Genomic DNA, 21,062 nt, shown 5'->3' with positions numbered 1-21,062 from the left:
ATATTTTCTAAACCACTGAAGATTTACAATGATAATCTGCTAATCCACTCAGAGGCAATTATTGTTACTGTGGTTATTACTCTCCCACAACTCAATCCCGGGTTGCTTCAGTGACACTAGAACAATCGGATCACATAGACTAGCTGGGAAGGGAGTAACACTGATGTGAGAAGTAATCACATCATCCTTTCCAAGTAATCTCACTGTTCTAAAATTGCCAGAGTATTGGGGGAGGGGGAGTACTGCAGAGGAATGGAACCATAGTGCTCCCATAACTTATAAGTGCCCATTAGATTTGCCATGTGTAAAAATGGACACCTTTGTGTGTCGGAAGGCAGAGCTGGGGTCCCAATCCCGGGGAGCTGGATCCCGGAGAGTTGGGAGAAGAGTATTCGGATGGATGGCAGAGGGAAGGGGGAGGAACTTCCCCCCTTTGGAGCGAAGACGAAACAGAGGAACTGCCAGTGATAAGGTCGCTTAGCAACGGGGAGCCTGAGCCCTCCCTGGACATTCTCACGCCTCCCCCTCTTTCAGGCTCAGAGCAAGAGGGGAAAGAGGGAGGGCTGCTCACAGCCGAAAAGCGGGGAGGCAGTTTACCATCAGCCCCTCCCCTATCCCCCATCCTGGAATCGGAAACTTCAGAAGAGGAGGGGGTGATGCTTCCCCCCTCACCGCGCACACGCAGACAGCTGAAAAGACAGGAGAGAAGGGGGGAAGGCGGGCAGTACCTGAGGGGCAGTTAAGGAGGAGCGAAAGATTGCGCGCCCGTTTGGCCCCTTCTTAAAGAACAGGCGGGAAGAAGTCCCTTGCTCTGTCAACTTTCTCCCAATGCCGCAGGACCTGTATCCCTGTATTGCTTCATGAGAAAACGCAGTCTTTGTTTGGACATTACCCTAATAAAACACGAATTAACTACAGCCGTTGGTCTGGTTCCTGAGTCACATCCTGGGCCTGACAGCTTGACAGAGCCACCTAAATCACCCTCAACGCTCTCTTCACTTGACTAGGACAAGATGTCAAAGGGAGCAGCGGGGGGGACGAACCCCACTTCTGAGACGGAAGAAGTGGAACTCTTGAGGACTAAGGTAGCTGATTTGCAGACGGATGTTCAAGCCCTGCTAGCAGCAGTCAAGGCGCTGAAGACGGATAATCAAACCTTGAAGGCCATGATAGACCAGATGCGAACAGCCCCTCCAGCTGCCGTAGTAAAGGTTCCCATTGGATTGCCCCCAAAATACGCGGGACAAAGTGATCAGTTGGCAACCTTTGTGGCTCAATGTGAGTTATATCTGGATGTCAGGCACACGGAATTTCCAGACGATGGGGCTAAAGTAGCTTTCGTGATTAGCCTCCTGGAGGGAGAAGCTGCAAAATGGGTGACTGTATCTCGTGAGAAAGGATACTGTCTTAGGAAGGTACAGAGGATTTATACAGGAGATGACCGAGATGTTTCAAGACCCGCAAAGGGCTGAAACAGTAGCGCGGCAACTAGGCGCTCTGAAGCAAGCTAAAGGGACTGTTTCCGAGTACACTAACGCTTTTAAAATTCTGTCCCAGGAAACTGGTTACAATGACGCCACCCTGATGTTTATGTACTGGAGTGGATTAAATGCTGAAATCCTGGATGAGTTGGCTAGGACCTCCCCCCCCGCTGACCTACCAGGGCTCATCCGGCTATGCCTACAGATAGATCACCGGATGGAAGGAAGGCGCCTGGAAAGGAAGCAGGAGGTCCCGAGATACTCAGCCTCGGCATCCCACAACAAGACCCTTCCCACTGCAGGGATGGCAGGTAATGCAACTGAGGGACAGGGAGGGGCTAGGCCAAGACTGTCGGAAGAAGAAAAGGAAAGATGACGCCGGGAATGTTTATGCTTTTATTGTTCAAAGCCGGGCCATGTGGCCAGAGACTGTGGACTGAAAGGGGGGAAAGCCGAGCCATCGGGAAACTAGAACACCCAGTCCACGTGCAGGCCGGTGGACTGGGGGCAGCATTGTATAAAGGCCCCCCAACAATCCAACCTCCCTCAAAGGGGGTGTTGGTCTTGCCTATTCGGATTACAACTTCCAGAGGAGTGGTGTTTAATTCCACTGCCTTAATTGACAGTGGAGCCTCCACAAATTTTATTGATGCAAAGTTAGTCAAGCGTCATGGAATTTCCCGGTGGAAACTGGACGCTCCCCTAGCTGTGGAGACTATCGATGGGAGACCCCTGAAGTCAGGAGGGGTGACACAAGCCACGGAGGAAGTGAAACTTCAAATCCCTGGGCACGAAGAGTTCATTTCGCTATACGTGTCAGATCTCTCGAACTTTGAGGTGATTCTGGGAATGCCCTGGCTAGCAAAGCATGAACCCAAAATAAGTTGGAAGGAGGCGGTGGTGTGGTTCACCTCACAGTATTGCCAGGAGAACTGTCAACCTGAAGGAATCAAGAACACCCTAGTGGGGGCAGTGCAAAAGATCGAGCAAGTGACCCTGCCGCCAAAGTATGAAGAATTCAAAGATGTGTTTGATGAAAAAGAGGCAGAGACTTTACCCCCCCACCGCCCTTACGACTGTGCGATTGACCTAGTGCCAGGAGCCAGCATCCCATCAGGGAGAATCTACTCTCTCACAGAGAATGAGAGGGAGGCCCTGAAGGAATTCCTGGATAAAAACCTGAGGCGAGGATTCATACGCCCCTCACAATCCCCTGCTGGAGCGCCACTATTGTTTGTGAAAAAGAAGGGGGGGGACTCAGACCCTGTAACGACTATCGCGCATTGAACCAGATCACCATCCCCAACAGCTACCCGCTGCCCCTGATCTCAAAGTTGCTGGACCGACTGCGCTCTGCAAAAATCTTCACGAGGTTGGATTTGAGAGGAGCGTACAATCTGATCAGAATGAAGGAGGGAGATGAATGGAAAACAGGATTCTTGACCGCTTACAGACAGTATGAATACCTGGTCATGCCGTTCGGGCTTTGTGGAATCCAGGAATTTTTCAAAAATTCATGAACGACGTGTTTAGAGACTTGTTGGACACGTATGTAATCTGTTACTTAGATGATATCCTGGTGTTCTCAAAGAACCAGGAAGACCACGACCAGCATGTGAAGACGTTGTTGAAGAGACTGAGAGAAAATCACCTGTATGCTAAATTAGAGAAATGTGGATTTGACCTCAAGTCTCTAGACTTCCTTGGATATCGAATCTCAGTGGAAGGCGTGGAGATGGACCCAGGGAAAGTAAGCTGCATATTGGACTGGGGCCAACCTGTCACCAAAAAGGATGTACAACAGTTTTTGGGGTTTGCCAATTATTACAGAAAGTTCATTCCAGGGTTTTCCAAATTAACAGCTCCTCTGACTGACTGTTTAAGGGGGAAGAAGAAGTTTCAATGGACAGAGAACGCCACCGAGGCCTTTGAGGAGCTGAAGAGAAGGTTTGCTACTGAGCCCATTCTGCGCTTTGCTGATCCGAACCGCCCTTTCGTAGTGGAAGCAGATGCTTCAGATTTTGCCATCGGGGGGGTCCTGCTACAATTAGCCCAAGAAGGGAAGGAGCTGCATCCCTGTGCGTACTTCTCTCGGAAGTTAAAGCCTGCAGAGAAGAACTACACAGTTTGGGAGAAGGAGCTGCTGGCCATCAAGGACTCTTTTGAAAACTGGAGACAATACCTAGAGGGGACCTCTCATCGAATTGAAGTGCGCTCCGACCACAAGAATCTTGAAAGCCTCCAAACAGCCAGAAAGCTGAACCAGAGACAGATAAGATGGTCCCAGTTCTTCACTAGGTTTAACTTCCAGATTACTTACCATGCCCAAGCCAAAAACCAGAGAGCGGATGCCTTATCCAGACAGCCACAATACAAAGAAAGTGAATCCGAGGACCAGCCTCAGTACGTAATCCCGCCAGAGAAATTAACGTTGGGAGTATGCCAGCCTTCATGGGAAGAGGAACTCAAAAAGGCACAACAAGAAGATGCAGACATGCTAAAATATCAGCAGGAGACGGGACAAGGTCAAGACTCAGAAGTAACCTTTCACTGGAGAAATGGACTGTTATGGTTCAAAACTGCCAGATATGTGCCAGAAGGGGAATTAAGGCTCAGAATCCTACGCCAGTGTCATGATTCCATCACAGCGGGACACTTTGGGATTTACAAGACCATTCAGAACGTGGCCAAGGACTTCTGGTGGCCTAAAATGCGTCGGGATATTGAGAGTTATGTAAAGTCCTGCTCTGTCTGTCTGCGGACAAAAACACAAACAGGGACACCAGCAGAACTGTTACAACCGTTACCTGTCCCACACGAACCCTGGAAGGACCTCTCCATGGATTTTATAACTGATCTACCCAAGTCCCAAGGAATGACAGCCATCTTAGTAGTGGTGGATCTACTTACCAAAATGGCACACTTTCTTCCTTGTGCAGGGGCCTTAGAGGCTAAAGAAATGGCCAAGTTATTCATAAAAGAAGTCTACCGGCTGCATGGATTGCCAAACAGTGTAGTCTCGGACCGAGGAACTCAGTTCACAGCCAAATTTTGGAGAGCAATGTGGAAACAGTTGCAGACGGAATTAAAACTCTCCTCCGCCCATCACCCCCAGACAGATGGGCAGACGGAATGCTTGAACGCCGTTTTGGAAAGATATTTACGAAGTTATGTGTCCTATCAACAGACTGACTGGGTATCATATTTGCATTTTGCAGAGTTCGCCTACAACAATTCTCTGCACTCCAGCACTCAACAAACCCCGTTCTTCGCTAATTATGGATTCCATCCTAAAGTCTTTCCAAGCAGCTCAGAAGGAATGCTGGTACCGGCAGCTGAGAACTTCCTTAAGGAATTGCAAGCGGCGCAACAGACACTGAAACAGCAGTTAAACGAAGCCAAAACGGAGTACAAGCGAGTTGCTGACCTGCACAGGAAGGAGGCCCCCCCCTTCAACCGGGAGACCAGGTATGGCTGTCCACACGCTTCCTCCAGATGCTGGGCAAATGTAGAAAATTACAAGACAAGAGGGTGGGTCCTTTCGAAATAGAAACTCAAATCAATCCCGTGGCGTACCGACTGAAGCTGCCTGACACGTTTAAAATACATCCTGTGTTCCATCGATCCCTCTTAACGAAAGCCGCCCCTCCCAGTGAGTTACGGCCGGAGGAACCTCCCGGAGCTCCACTCCTGGTAAATGAGCAGCTTGAGTTTGAAGTTGAGGAGATCTTAGATTCCAGGATCAGATGCCACAAGCTGCAGTACTTGATTCACTGGAAAGACTATGGGGTGGCTGACAGATCATGGGAAGATGCAGCTGATGTCCATGCTCCAGAATTGGTAAAACTTTTCCATCAACGTTTTCCCCACCGTCCCAAGCCAGACAAGGGGAGGGGGGCACAGCCTGGGAGGGGGGATGGTGTCGGAAGGCAGAGCTGGGGTCCCAATCCCGGGGAGCTGGATCCCAGAGAGTTGGGAGAAGAGTATTCGGATGGATGGCAGAGGGAAGGGGGAGGAACTTCCCCCCTTTGGAGCGAAGACGAAACAGAGGAACTGCCAGTGATAAGGTCACTTAGCAACGGGGAGCCTGAGCCCTCCCTGGACATTCTCACGCCTCCCCCTCTTTCAGGCTCAGAGCAAGAGGGGAAAGAGGGAGGGCTGCTCACAGCCGAAAAGCGGGGAGGCAGTTTACCATCAGCCCCTCCCCTATCCCCCATCCTGGAATCGGAAACTTCAGAAGAGGAGGGGGTGATGCTTCCCCCCTCACCGCGCACACGCAGACAGCTGAAAAGACAGGAGAGAAGGGGGGGAAGGCGGGCAGTACCTGAGGGGCAGTTAAGGAGGAGCGAAAGATTGCGCGCCCGTTTGGCCCCTTCTTAAAGAACAGGCGGGAAGAAGTCCCTTGCTCTGTCAACTTTCTCCCAATGCCGCAGGACCTGTATCCCTGTACTGCTTCATGAGAAAACGCAGTCTTTGTTTGGACATTACCCTAATAAAACACGAATTAACTACAGCCGTTGGTCTGGTTCCTGAGTCACATCCTGGGCCTGATATTGTGCAATTCTTTGCAGTTTTAACTAAAGATCACTGCAAATCTGACTGTGCTTATAGTTTGACCAAAGAAAATCTGTCAAATACTTACTATTCACTTTGAGAACTTGAGGTCACAGTACTAACAAAGCTGTATCTCAAAGTAAAAATTCTAACTGAATCTTGGGCTATTCTGTAATCCAGTACGTCTTTCCCACCCCTTTTTTTTAAAAAAAAATCTGTTTTGAAGAAGCCACATTGGCACTCTAGTCCTATACATATTTGTTTCACATGTTACATGGCAGCAATTTGGGATGGTTATTAAGCATACACCCTCAACAGGAAGTAGCAACCTATTCTACTTCCAAGATGAGCACCCATGTATAATAAATGTTTCTAGCCCTGACACTTAGGGTGGCCGTCTGCAAAAAATGACAGGACTCTTGCACCGTTAACTGATGTGTTCTACATAACTATTAAAGCATGCTACACTTGCTGAAATTCCCTCCTCTACACACAACTATTACAGGTGCAGGAGCCCTGAGCTATTTTGCATCTGGCTACCATACTGACATTTCAAAGTTTTAGGTATCAACACAAGATGTTTTGTGTATGCACAGTAAGCACATAATGTAAAGGCCTTGTGGAAGCTAAATTCCATTGATTACAATACAGTCTGTTCACTAGCAAGGTGCAATGCACACAACCTTTTTTAAAAACAGCTATAGCCAACACAAATTTTCATTGATTTTTGGAAAGCTTGTCTGTTCTTGCAAAATGTTCAACTTATATCTGGAATAATGAAACATTACTTGACTCACTCACCACATTTTAAAACAGGTTTTCAGAATGTGAGGAGTAAACAATCTGACACATGCCTCTGATACATTTAGATTAGGACAAATTCAGGACAATGAAACCCACAGACTTCAGCATATAAAAAGCATCCATGTGTGCTTCAGAAACCATAATCCAAAATATTTTATTTAGAAATGCCCCATTGTTGATTTGAAATGAACTTACTTCTAAGTAAATATACAGAGTAAAGATCCAAATATTTACATTAATATGCATTTGGCATGCTACTAACAATTCTACCCTGTAGTTTTATTAAAAGTAATTTTTCCTAAGTAATTTTTTTTTAAAAATATTGTTTTTCAAAAAATGCTTCAAACTGGTACACAACTTAAGCCTTTAAAAATAAAATCAGTAAAACTCTCTAAATTAAAAAGGCAGCAGTAGATGACTAGATCAACGGTTAACAGACCTTTGATACAACAGGGTCTTGACCTATCTACCAAAAAGGGACCATATGTACCTCCCTCCCCCAAGGGCATTTCACAAGATGAGAACTATGATAGAAAAGGCTTTGTTTCTCCTGGAATCCAACCTAGACTACCTAGAAGACAGAATCTGAAGCAGGGCCTCACTTGTAGTTTTTAATTGTCAGGAAAGTTCACTTAGGACTAACCATTCTCCCAGGATTATTAGGAGCCAGGCCTTTTCGGAGTCTTTTTGGTGGTGGTTCCACATCTATGGATTAGGTGTGTCTTACCCCAATGTTACATTGTTTTTGATGCCAGGGAAAATCCACCTTTTTCGTGAGGCTTGAGGAAGCTGATGGTTTAAGTCTTTTTTACAATGTTAAGCACGTAACATTAACAGAAATATTAAAATAATTCTCATATTATGCATTACATTTCTATATTATTTTATTTTGTAAACTGCACTATTTTTGATGAAGGGCAGTATAAAAATCCTTTCATAAATAAACAAATAATTTTAGGGCTTCCAAAGTAAAAATCAGCACTTTGGCTTGAGAATTAATTTTCAGGTACACAAGTTGTTTCAAAATAGGCATATATTTATTTATTTATTTATTAAATTTCTATACCGCCCCATAGCCGAAGCTCTCTGGGCGGTTCACAACAAGCAAGACATCAAAATACAATTAAAACCACTTATAGAACAATTTAAACACACTAAAATACAAATATACTAGCATACTAAAATGCTAAAAATAAATTGAGATGTTAAAATGTTGTTAAAAATTAAAATTAAAATTATTAAAATGCCTGGGAGAAAAGGAATGTTTTTAACCTGGCGTCGAAAATATAATAATGTTGGCGCCAGGTGTACCTCCACAGGGAGATCGTTCCATAATTCAGGGGCCACCACTGAGAAAGCCCTTTTTCTTGTTACCATCCTCCGGGCTTCCCTCTGAGTAGGCACCCGGAGGAGGGCCTTCGATGTTGAGCGAAGTGTACGGGTAGGTTCATATCGGGAGAGACGTTCCATCAGGTATCGTGGTCCCAGGCCGTGTAAGGCTTTATAGGTTAAAACCAGCACCTTGAATCAGGCCCGGAAACATATAGGTAGCCAGTGCAAGCGGGCCAGAATCGGTGTTATATGTTCAGACCGCCTGGTCCCTGTTAACAATCTGGCCGCTGCATTTTGCCCAAGCTGCAGTTTCCGAACCGTCTTCAAAGGCAGCCCCACATAGAGCGCATTACAGTAATCTAATTTAGAGGTTACCAGAGCATGAACAACTGAAGCGAGATTGTCTCTATCCAGATAGGGACGTAGCTGGGCCACCAACCGAAGTTGGTAGAAAGCGTTCCGTGCCACCGAGGCTACCTGAGCCTCAAGTGACAAGGACGGTTCTAAAAGAACGCCCAAACTACGAACCTGCTCCTTCAGGGGGACTGCAACCCCATCCAGAACAGGATGAACATCCATCATCTGGTCAGAAGAACTACCCACTAGCAGCATTTCAGTCTTGTCTGGATTGAGCCTCAGTTTGTTAGCTCTCATCCAGTCCATTGTCGCGATCAGGCACTGGTTCAGCACATTGACAGCCTCACCTGAAAAGGACGAAAAGGAGAAGTAGAGTTGTGTGTCATCAGCATACTGATGACAGCACACTCCAAAACTCCTTATGACCGCACCCAGTGGCTTCATGTAGATGTTAAAAAGCATGGGGGATAGAACTGACCCTTGCGGAACTCCATACTGGAGAGCCCAGGGTGCCGAGCAATACTCCCCATGCACTACCTTCTGGAGCCGACCCGCCAAGTAGGAGCAGAACCACTGCCAAGCAGTACCTCCAACTCCCAGATCAGCAAGTCTCCCCAGAAGGATACCATGGTCGATGGTATCAAAGGCCGCAGATAAATCAAGGAGAATCAACAGAGTTACACTCCCCGTCTTTCTCCCGACAAAGGTCATCGTACAGGGCGACCAAGGCTGTCTCTGTGCCGAAACCGGGCCTGAAACCCGATTGAAATGGATCCAGATAATCGGTCTCATCCAAGAGTGTCTGGAGCTGGTCCACAACCACTCGTTCCAGGACCTTGCCCAAGAATGGAACATTTGCTACCGGCCTATAATTGTTAAAGTTTTCTGGGTCCAGGGAAGATTTCTTCAGAAGCGGTCTCACTACCGCCTCTTTTAGGCAGTCAGGAACCATTCCCTCTCGCAATGAGGCATTAATCACTTCCCTGGCCCAGCTGGCTGTCCCATCCCTGCTAGCTTTTATTAGCCAAGAGGGTATAGCTAATAGCTGTGCCAGCTCAAACCTATACTGCAAGCAGCAGTATTTTGCACTACAAATTAACAGATCTGTAGTTATGTCCCCAAGGAATCTCATGTATGCTTAGAAGTAACATATAGTATTTCTTGACAGAGATCTGTCAAATCTAAACAGATAACATACATTGATTCTGAAAATCAGTCAGACTTTTCCTCATAGTTAATACTTGTTTCTATCCAGAATAATTAAGAACACTTGCAAAGATTAAACACTGGGGCAGGATGGATTCAAGTAAATACATGTATTGAAATATCTTCATGTTTGGAGTCATTGAAAAATATTAATTCTAGTCATTTGCATTTGAGCTTAGTGCAGATGTTTGGATAAAGGATTTAAACTAAAAGCTTCATCTTTCCATTATATTTGTAGCAGTTCCTTTTATAGTGGTTGTTTGCTGCCATGTGGGTAGCAATTCAGCATCCGTTTCCATAGAAACAGAAACAATTGTTGGCAGCAAAGTTCTTGAAACTCTTGTACATTTTATTTTGAACGTATGATTAGGAAAAACACATGCTTTTCCTCTCTATATAGTTCTAAACATTTCAGCTTTGGTGTCTAGTGGCTTCTACGGGGGCTTACCAAACAAATGTTTAAATTGGGTTATCCTATGAGCAAAGCCTATGTTCAATGTTTTTAATTTTTGTAAACCGCCCAGAGAGCTTTGGCTATGGGGCTGTACAGAAATGTAATAAATAAATAAATAAAATAAAGCCTACTGATAAAAGTCTTGAAGCATACAAAAATGCAGAACCTGTTGTTTGTCAGTGGACAATTACTGAAATAATGATGTGAAGTACTCCAAATCATGAAATATGCCTATTATTACTACTACTAATTTATCATCATCATCATCATCAAAACACCTTAGAACTGCTCAAGAGATCTGTAAAGATGAAAACAACTAATAACAATGATACTAGCCTTAGGATCCCTGATGTTATTAGACTACAAATCCCATAATCCCCATTGTCAATCACCAGAGATGATGGCAGTGGTTGTCCACAATCTCGGTCCAGAGAGTTGGGAAAGTCTGATGTACACAGTATTTGAGAGAGTCCAATGGTTTCATATTAATGATAATGGACTCTTACAACACTAGTACATTCACACAACTCCCTTCAGAGCTGGGATAGCAGTAGAATTACTTTTATGAGTAATATTTATGCCTTACAAAGTTTTCTAGGAGCTATGAAAAACAATGAATCAGTCATAGTATTTGATTCAAAAGTTTTAATGAAGGAAATTAATGGAAAAATTGATACTATTGTGGAAAAAGTGAATTCTCCCTGGAGCTTCTGCCAGCTTCTCCAAGATTGGTCATGTTATTGCACTGGATGCCTTGTCTCAACCATTCCAGATTTGGAGATCTGAACCTGACTCCCTTTCAATCAGCCGAGGGCAATGGAAGCTACTGCCCTTCCCTTTGGAATGGCGTTCACCTGTCTCTTAGGACCAACTGACCCATGTTTAGGTCCTGCATGTGGGCTTCCCATAGGCATCTGGTTGGCCACTGTGAGAACAGGATGCTGGACTACATGGACCATTGGCCTGATCCAGCAGACTCTTCTTATGTTCTGATGTAGTAAAATTACTCTTGTTGGGACATATAAACTGTAGTCAGTGAAGGAGAAGAATTGTGATGAATGGTTTCTATAAGTCTTTCATCATGTAGCCACCAAGGTATCTCTCCAATGCTTGCCAGGCAGGGGGAGAATGATACTTCTCCAGTATTCTGCAAAATGTTGTAGGTTTTACGCTTGCATGATTCTACATCTATACTATTCAAAGCATCTGAAGCCAGTTTTGCTCTCTATATATCTAGAAAATAATTAACTATCTTCGCATATGACCAAATGGAGAGTTCCATGTATACAGATATTGGCCCTGTGATGAAAGTCAAAGCTCCAGACTCTGTCCATAACAGCAAGGTAGGTGGCACATGTCCATGAGATCTTTCCATAAACATACAAGATAGTGGTTCTTATACAATAAAAATAACCTCTGTGATTGGTAAGTGAGTTGTTTGGACACCAGGAATCCTTGGGGTCCTAAACAACTGCTGTTTCCCCTTTCCATGCACTTGGCTAGTGGCTTCTGTCTCCTTGTAATCTCCATTTGAGATCAAATACTCCTTGTAAACTATTGTCTGCAGATTCTACTACACAGTAAGTGTGGGCAGACGTTAAAAATCCCATGGTATACATGTCTACTCATAAGTAGGTCTCCTTGTGGTTAATGGTGATTACTCCCAGGTAAGTGGGTACAGGATTATAGCCTCAGCTTTCTTGTGAGGAAAGGGCAGAGGAGGCTTCATGGTGAAAGGGCCCCTTGTACACACCAATTTAGGAGTAAGTGCATTTGAAAACAATTGGGACTTATGCATGCATCTAAACACACAATAATCATTCCCCATTGGTTGCAGCCTGGGGTTGTACTAAGGGAGGGCGGTAAGGGTGGAGAAATAAGCATGCCTTTATAAAGATGCATCACTTTGGTTAAAGGAAGTGAAATTTGATGCCTGTGATATAAGCACTAAGTGCCCCTTGCAGCCATTTTGTACCTCCTCTTATATTTTAACAACAAGCCTGAGAGGCAGGTTGGACTAAGATAGTGACTGGCCCAAGGGCAACAAGTAAGCTTCATGGCTGAGTGAGGATTTCAAACCCTTTTTGCTCAAAAATGAAAAAGAAAAAATGCTGTAGTTATTGTGAAGTATTAATAAATAACCACAACAAATAAATACAGTGCTTGATTTTTAACTGTTTAAATCTTGAATTTATCTCAGCATGTGTATCTGAACCAAAATGCTATAAATCTTAACTCACTGTCAAGCCTCCTCCACCTGAAATACAATGCCTGATCCTGCACTGAATGTAGCATTGCCAGCCTAAGATCAGCAGATGAAATACATATAGTAACATAACTCCACCCCCCCAACAGAAACATCCAGACTCACATCCAGTTTTATTGAACTACGCACACACACCATATTTTTTTCTCTCCCTCCCTAACCTCTTGGCTTTGAGCTGGAACAAAACCACACATTTCCCTCTTTTTTTTTTGCTGCTGGGTTGGGATCTGTGTAAACAGGAGAAAATTAGCTATGCGCTCTCTCTCTCTCTCTCTCTCTCTCTCTCTCTCTCTCTCTCTCTCTCACACACACACACACACACACACACACACACACACACACACACACACACACACACACACACACACACAAATCCTTTGTGTGTTTTTCCATGCAGGGCAGATCTCATTGGTCTGCCTCACCTGGTCCTGCTGGGAGTGAGCTCCATTGAATTCAGTGGGGCTTACTGCTAAGTAGACATGTAAAAAAATGTGCTGTCAGTGATTTTAAGAATGTTTTAAAGGCGAGGCAGATATTAATTCATTTTTAAAAATAATGTTGTTGAAAATCAAGAGCTGTGAACTGATGAATGAATGTTGCACTCCCATGTTACAGCAATGATTGCTCCAAAAGAGTAAGGTACAAATCTAAGAAGTTTCCTAGTTACTGTTTTAGAGTGGAGCTTCCCCCCCCCCCGGCTGCCCGCAAGATCATTTGCATGGGCTTTTGTTTGCGCTGTAGAGTTTCTAGATGATCTTCCTTCGGCTGTTATTGAGATACACACATAACTGGTAAGTAAGCTCACTGAACACCATGGGACTTACTTCTGAGTAAGCATGCACTGGAATGGGCTATCAGGCTGGAATTCAAGGCACTTTTACTTAGGAGTAAGTCCTCATTGAACTCAGTTGGATTTACTTTTGAGTAAGCATGCATAGGAATGGGCTGTAACACCCCCTCTCCAGATAGTCCCAGCATAGATTTTTTAAAAAATAACCCCAAGGGGGAAAGGATGCACAGATCACAGTTTGGGACCCTTTGCCTAAAGAATTAAACAAAGTAAATATGTGGGCAGGTTGGATGCCCACCCTCTGTAAACTCCTCTCTCTCATACACTGTTGTTGTCCTCACTTTCTCATGATTCTACTTGTAGTGATTCTCTCTCCCACAACAACAGACAATGGGAGCCTATCAGCATGAAAAGGGACTAATCCTGATATAGTGCTGTAGCGCTGGAGTCAGAGGGACTCAGGAGGGCTCTAAAAAAGTAAAAGGGTGTCATCCCGTAGCAACCTGGCAGTACCACACAGCTGATAGCAAGTGGTAAGCATCCTGTTGTGTTCAAGTCTGATGCCAGAACCCATGGAGAAGGAGGCAAGGCAGGTCAGTGGTTGCAGGACCATGGATAGCTCCAAGTGAGCAACTTAATACCTCCTCTAGGCTCCATACTTTTGTGAAGAACTTCACAGCCTTAAAGGACCAACCCTCTAGCCTTAAAATGAGCAGTCCTCCTACGTTACATGGCCTCCCTCCTGGTGCACTCCCTGTGCCCCTGGACTGGTGAAGTGTGGTAGGAGGCATCTGACTCCTCAGGAGAAGGCACCTATAAGGTTCCGGGCTCTGGCCCTACAAGCCCTGTGGTTGGGAGATGGTTCTGGAGGATCCTGTCCAACAGCGCCAGATGCAGTGATAATTCTGATCTCTAGCAGGCAGCCCAGGGCCCTGAACTTGATCTGACTTCTTAGCTGATGCTTCTGAAGCCTCCAAATCTATGTCTTGGTTGCTGCTTGATTCAGGGGTTGTGGCACATCCTATCTCCAAGGGATTCAGCCTACTTGTTGATACCCTGTACCTCCATTGCCCCTTTTGACTGGATGGCTGTGCCCCACCCATGTGTCACCACTCTCCTAACATACAACACAAAATGGGATGGTGTGTCTATGCTTTTCTGTCACTTCACCCTGAAGGTTGCTGCTTGCTTGCTTCAGTTTCTGAAGGAGTCCTATACACTCCATACATGTAATAGAGATGATGATGCTTCATGTAAGTCACTGCATTAACTCAGGAACTGTGTTAGAAAAAGGATTTGTTAGAAAATTACTCCTCCTCTAGGATTCACACCTTAACGTGGTAAGGGGGTTTGAGAGTGCTTAAGAAGCTGAGAGCAGTGCCGTCAGGAGTCTAGAACAAGAATGGTCAAAACTGAGACACCAGACTAAGATGCAACCAGACTCAGAGGAAGGCAATGGTAAACCACCTCTGAATACCTGTTACCATGAAAACCCTATGAACAGAGTATCCAAAATGCAACACAAGATAGTGCTGGAAGATGAGACCCCCAGGTCAGATGGCACTCAGTGAGCTACTGGGGAAGAATAACAGTCAAGTACGAGTAGCGCTGTGACTAATGACACCACTGGGTCAAAGCCAAATGGAAGCCCAGAGGCTGATGGTCACAGATGTGAAAGGAGAGTCCAGAGTAGTACAACGTATACAATAGGAACATGGAATGTGGGAAGCATGAACCAGGGAAAGTTAGAAATTGTCAAGCAAGAAATGGAGCGCATCAACATTACAATACTTGGCGTGAGTGAATTAAAATGGACAGGAATGGGACATTTTCAATCAGGCAACTACAAAATATTTTATGCAGGAAATGAGAAATTAAGAAGAAATGGGGTTGCTTTAATAGTGAGAAGTGATGTAGCAAAAGCAATTAGATGCTACAATGCAAGGTCTGAGTGCGTGATATCAATAAGATTAAATGGGAAACCTATTGACATAGCCATCATCCAAGTCTACGCTCCAACGGCAAACACAGAAGAAGAATTGGGCAGTTTACACAGAAGTACAGGAAAAAAATTGATCACACACCAAAACAAGATGTTCTGATAATCATGGGGCACTGAAATGCAAAAGTAAGGAACAGAGAAGAACTGGGAATTGTGGGGAAATGGGGCTTAGGAGATAGAAATGAAGTAGGAAAAAGACTTATTGAATTCTTATTGAATTTTTTGAGCAACCGAAAAGAAGACTGTCCATGTGGACCTCACCAAATGGTCAATACAGGAATATTGCAGTAATTATCAAACTATTGCCTTAATATCCCATGCAAGTAAAGTAATGCTCAAGATTCTACAACAAAGGCTTTTACCATATATGGAGCGAGAAATGCCAGACGTCCAAGCTGGATTTAGAAAGGGAAGAGGCACCAGAGATCAGATCACAAACATATGTTGGATAATGGAACGGACCAAGGAATTTCAGAAGAAAATCACCCTGTGCTTTACAGATTACCTTTGACTGTATAGATCATGAAAAACTATGGAATGCATTAAAAGAAATGGGGGTGCCACACATCTGATTGTCCTGATGCACAATCTATACTCTGGACAAGAGGCTACTGTAAGGACAGAATATGGAGAAACCGATTGGTTCCCAATCAGAAAGGGTGTGAGACAGGGGTGTATTTTATCACCCTATTTGTTTAATCTATATGCAGAACATATCATACGGAAAGCAGGATTGAACCAAGATGAAGGAGGTGTGAAAATTGGAGGGAGAAATATCAATAATTTAAGATATGGAGACGATACCATACTACTAGAAGAACCAGTAATGATTTGAAACTAATGCTGTTGATAGATAAAGAGGAAAGCACAGAAGCAGGACTACAGCTGAACGTCAAGAAGACTAAATTAATGACAACAGAAGATTTATGTAACTTTAAAGTTTAAACCATAACTACCACTACAAGCTAAAATGATGAAACTGAGGTTATCATACTTTGGACACATAATGAGAAGACAGGGTTCACTAGAAAAGACAATAATGCTGGGAAAAACAGAAGGGAGTAGAAAAAGAGGAAGGCCAAACAAGAGATGGTTTCGAATCCTGGTCTCCCAGGTCATAGTCGAACACTGACCTGGGGGAGGGGCAGGGAGGGGAGGGGAGGAGATTGGGTGGGTGGGCACTGGGCAAAGGGGAAGCCCCTTTCCAAAAGGAAAATATTGTGAACAGTATCACTGTTTTTCAGCCTTTCCCCCACCTTTTTATTCTACAGCAGGTAAATGTAGCCTCCCACCCAAATTTAAACCAAAGCTGCCCCTGGCCATAACCACACCAGGCCTTTATTTCACTTTGGACAGTCATGGCTTCTCTCAAAGAATCCTGGGAAGTGTAGTTAGTGAAGGGTACTGAGAGTTGCTAGGAGACACCCTGTTCCCCTTACAGACTTCAATCAGAGTGGCTGACTGTTAAACCAGTCTGGCCACTGAAGCTCTCTCAGTGGAACAGGAGTCTCCTCTCAACACCCTTCACAAACTACACTTCCCAGGATTCTCTGAGGGAAGCCATGACTGTCTCAAGTGAAATCAAAGTCTGGTGTGGCCCCCTGATTACGCAAGCCCAGCAGCTGTGAGTCTGGCTTTTAGAACACCGACAGTTGGTTCTTACTGAGCATGCCCAGGCTTATCATAGGGTCCCAGCCAAAATTTATTAAATTAATTAAAAATCAGCCAGGCATTTTTTTTACTTTTAAACTGCAGAAGATGAAGGTCAGAGTATGGGGCAAGGTCAGTATTAGGATTACAGGTACTCTGTGAACATAGCTGATTTTTAATGAATTTCAACAGATTATGAGAACTCTCAGAGAAAAATGTCCAAAAGGGCTCTGGGTTTTTTCCCCTCTTTTTAGACTTTGAACTGTCTATTCTCTCTGACTGTTTTGTGTGTCACCATGAAAACTGAGAGGGTTGTTAAGCAAGTGTTTCTGAGTTGAGGACTATAAGCTTTGTAAGGTTTTGTTTTGAAATGAGCTTATGGGAAGCATCAGAATGGCATGGGGGATATTTTCAATTTAACATTGCGGAATGTGAAAAATCCCCACTGGCTATAGTATACAACCACTCTTGTGGCTGTATAATATGAGAGAGCTTGGAAAAGTTACTTTTTTAAACTACAACTCCCATCAGCCCTAGCCAGCATGGCCACTGGATTGGGCTGATTGGAGTTGTAGTTCAAAAAAGTAACATTTCCAAGCTCTGAATATGAGACTTAGAAAACTCCTTAAAACTGCCTAATTCATAGGCCTGGCTCTCTATGTATCTTGTGCATATGAGAGAAGAAACCATATGAACTCACAGAGTCTTATCTGCTGCTTGGAGCAAAACATCATGAAAACCCTATGAATATATCCAAAAAGATTCATATGGTCGCCATAAGTCATAATTGACTTGAAGGCATATAACAATGTGAAATTCAGTAAATAACCATGACACAACTCTCTAATGTATGTGGTCCATTTTGGGAGGAACTGCTCATGCCAGTATTGATGCAGCTAGGTCCTTCAAGCTTCATTACTATACAGGCCTACTTGAAAACATTTCATTGAACACAACATGCAATAATTGGATATAGTTTTATGGAGAATAGATTTTAATAAGTGCAAAAAACATCACTTTCTCTCACGTGATCCCTACCACATTCACAAACAGAAAAGATACCGGAGACTTACTTACATTATTTTTGTAGTAACATATTTATTTAAAATGATAAGCTTGATATATGGTGCTAGATCAAATGCTAGTCATCCATCATGGAGCATATGACTCAGTGGTGGCTGGTGCCACTACAACTAGTAGGGCAGAGAGCTCAACAGTAGGTGAAGCCAGAGCCAATTATAGGCAAAGGCAACTAATTATAGTTTTGTCTTCCATCTTCCTACCTGCTGAGTTGTGCAAGGGCACACTAAGACTAAGGAAGAGGAAGATGACAAGCAGTGCCACTCCCTGGACCGGGTATAAGAAGGCAGGCAAGGAAGGGCAGGCTGAGATTGGTGGGGCAGTGCCCACTTGCCCCAATGGACCAGCCTCCATTGTTAAGACTACCAACGGGTACTAGTCATGATGGCTATATACTACTTCCAGGATCAGAGGTAGTGTGCCTTTGAATACCACCTGCTGGGAAACAGCAGCAGGAGAAAGCTATTGCCCTCATATCTCGCTTGTGGGCTTCCCATAGGCATCTGGTCAGCCACTGTGGAAAACAGGATGCTGTACTAAATAGGCCTTTGGTCTGATCCAGCAGGACTCTTCTTCTGTTAACATAGAAGTCACCAAAGAAAAAAGTGATGTTTCATAGAGCAGGGCATGAAGTCTCTATGGGATCCATTGCAGGAGACAGCCCAATCAAGATATGTTTGAATCATCCATGAATAACCATGCAATGGTGCTGTTCTTTGGAATTTCAAGCCCAAGTCATACAAGAAAATGAACTGTGGCTATTACAATAACTAGTCATAGTGTAAGCATATTTTGTTGATCCAGTGCTGGATTTTTGGCAATTCTGTGTCTGCCTCAGAAATTATATGTACAAACTGTTCTTATTTGTTTATTCACAACAGTGACTTGCAGGAGCATTCCTTTGAGTAAAAGCTCAACTGTAATATCAAAAAACCCCTTTGCTTTCTGCTAATTATACAGCAGCAATATCTACAAAACTATTATGAGGTTGTACTGCAAAAATTATATTATTTTGTAATATTACAAAGCTTTAATGCCTAGCATATGGCCCCAAATTGACAATTCTGTACCACTGAGGGAAAATGTACACAACATACAAACAACACAAAAGAAGCACAACTCTTTGACATGATGGAAATTTTCCTGGCAAAGTGTAACACAAAAAGTACCTGAGAATGTTTTGAGACCCAGTGGCGAAGGACATTCAGGACACGATTAGTGGCTGCTCGACATATTATGAATTCCTTATCACATGTTCGTTCAGAGTTATTAAACCCTACACAGTTGAAAAGATAGTTCATAGTGAAATAAATGCAGTTAGATGAAAGGAAAAATTATGAGAATCACCAAAGGAATTTTTTTCAATATATAGCCTATTAACTCATTGCATATTTTAAACATTCTCCTTGAATGCTAACACGTTTATATTATATGAGATGTAGACAGAACGTCCAGGTAGGGAGAAGATTCATACGTTTATAATTTTTTTTAAAAAAATTGCCTGAACCTGTTGCATGCTCCTTTATACAGTCTTGAACATCATAAACTCTGAATATGTGTTAAATATTATACTATAATAACGTAGAAGAAAAATACTTCCTCCAATCCAAAAGGACAAGAAACTAGTAGGAAACAGGGAATATAGCCACCCTCCTAAGCAGCTGAGTGTCAGGACTTTAAACTTCTTGAAACGGTTTCACACATATGGACCAAGCTTGGATCAGACTGGGCAACTGCGCACATAACCCCCATTTGCACACATGGTTTCCAGTCAAACCATGGACACATGCAGGAACAGGTTTCTTTGTACTTCCCTTTTCATGAGAATCACATAAATGGAGTATCAATTACCCTTGACATCAGGCACACTGCTGGCCCTGCCCCAGGATGTCTATGTATTTGGTGTGGATATCTACACTAAGGAAACCAGTGTATGTGCTCGTGTGAAGTGGACTTGAAACAAACTGGAAATAAGTAGCTGTTATATAGGAAGTGAGTTGCATACTTCTAATAGAGAGCTGTTGCTAGTCGGGCGGTATATAAGCTTAATTAAATAAATAAATAAATAAATAAATAAATAAATAATAGGTGTCCTGTGTTAACAACCTGGACACTTCATTCTGGACCAATTAAAATTTAAAGACAATTTTAAAAAGCAGCACCACAGAGCTCATTGCAATACTCCACATATGATATCACTAGCCTAAATTGGGCAAATGCACACCTGGCTGTGGCCATCACACAGATTAAGTCTGGATCCATGAGAACTCTCAGATCACCTGTTTTCAAGGGGAGTGCAATTCTACTAACTTCTGTCTTGTCTGGATTAAACTTCAGTTTGTTTGCTCACACACAGCCCGTTACTGTTCCCCAACCACCAGTTCAGAATTTCTACAGTCTCACTGCACTGAGATGGAAAGAAGAGCAAGAGCTGAGTGTCATCTGCATACTGGTGACATCAGATTCCAAATTTCCAGACAATTTATCCCAGCAATTTATGTAGACAGAACCTGGTGAACATCAAAGACCAATGGCCAAGGCATCAAAAAGGAGTACCCCAACACTGTGGAACTGCCCCTCCATCACTCCATGACCCCAAGTCCTATCCTGGCAAGATGTTCCAGAAGGGCACCATGACTGATGGTATCAAAAGCTGTTGAGAGGTGCAGGAGAACCAACAGGGATCAACTTCCCATCCAGATCTCATAGATAATCTGCCAGGGTGACCAGGGCTGTTTCTGTCCCTGGGATAGACTATCATAATAGGTCCTCTGCTCTGGATAGTTCCAGGGTACAGGCAGTATACAAAATATTTTTGTTATTGATTTTAATAAAAGATTATATTTTAAGATATACTTAACCTTTCCCTTGACCTGATGGCTATTTATTTATTTATTTATTATACTTGTATACCGCCCCATAGCCGAAGCTCTCTGGGCGGTTTACAGTAACTAAAAACAAATACAATTTAAGATACATCTTTTAAAAAAACAATTTAAAACACAATTTTAAAATTTAAAACAATATAAAACACATGCTAAAATGCCTGGGAGAAGAGGAAAGTCTTGACCTGGCGCCAAAAAGAT

The 21,062-nt window shown here is 43.6% G+C and overlaps 1 protein-coding gene across 3 annotated transcripts in view; it reads right to left on the bottom strand.

Annotated features, from left to right (window-relative positions):
* The window catches only part of RASGRF2 (Ras protein specific guanine nucleotide releasing factor 2), a 161,107-nt gene that overhangs the window by 22,915 nt on the left and 117,130 nt on the right, over positions 1-21,062 (bottom strand). For all 3 annotated transcript variants that reach the window (XM_061621701.1, XM_061621714.1, XM_061621709.1), the window contains exon 18: positions 19,146-19,252. In XM_061621701.1, coding sequence (XP_061477685.1) covers positions 19,146-19,252 — 107 coding nt within the window. The remainder of the gene's footprint in view (positions 1-19,145; positions 19,253-21,062) is intronic.

The sequence above is a fragment of the Rhineura floridana genome, chromosome 1 (genome assembly GCF_030035675.1).
Source record: "Rhineura floridana isolate rRhiFlo1 chromosome 1, rRhiFlo1.hap2, whole genome shotgun sequence".
NCBI lineage: Eukaryota > Metazoa > Chordata > Lepidosauria > Squamata > Rhineuridae > Rhineura > Rhineura floridana.
This window is presented reverse-complemented; position numbering and strand designations above follow the sequence as displayed.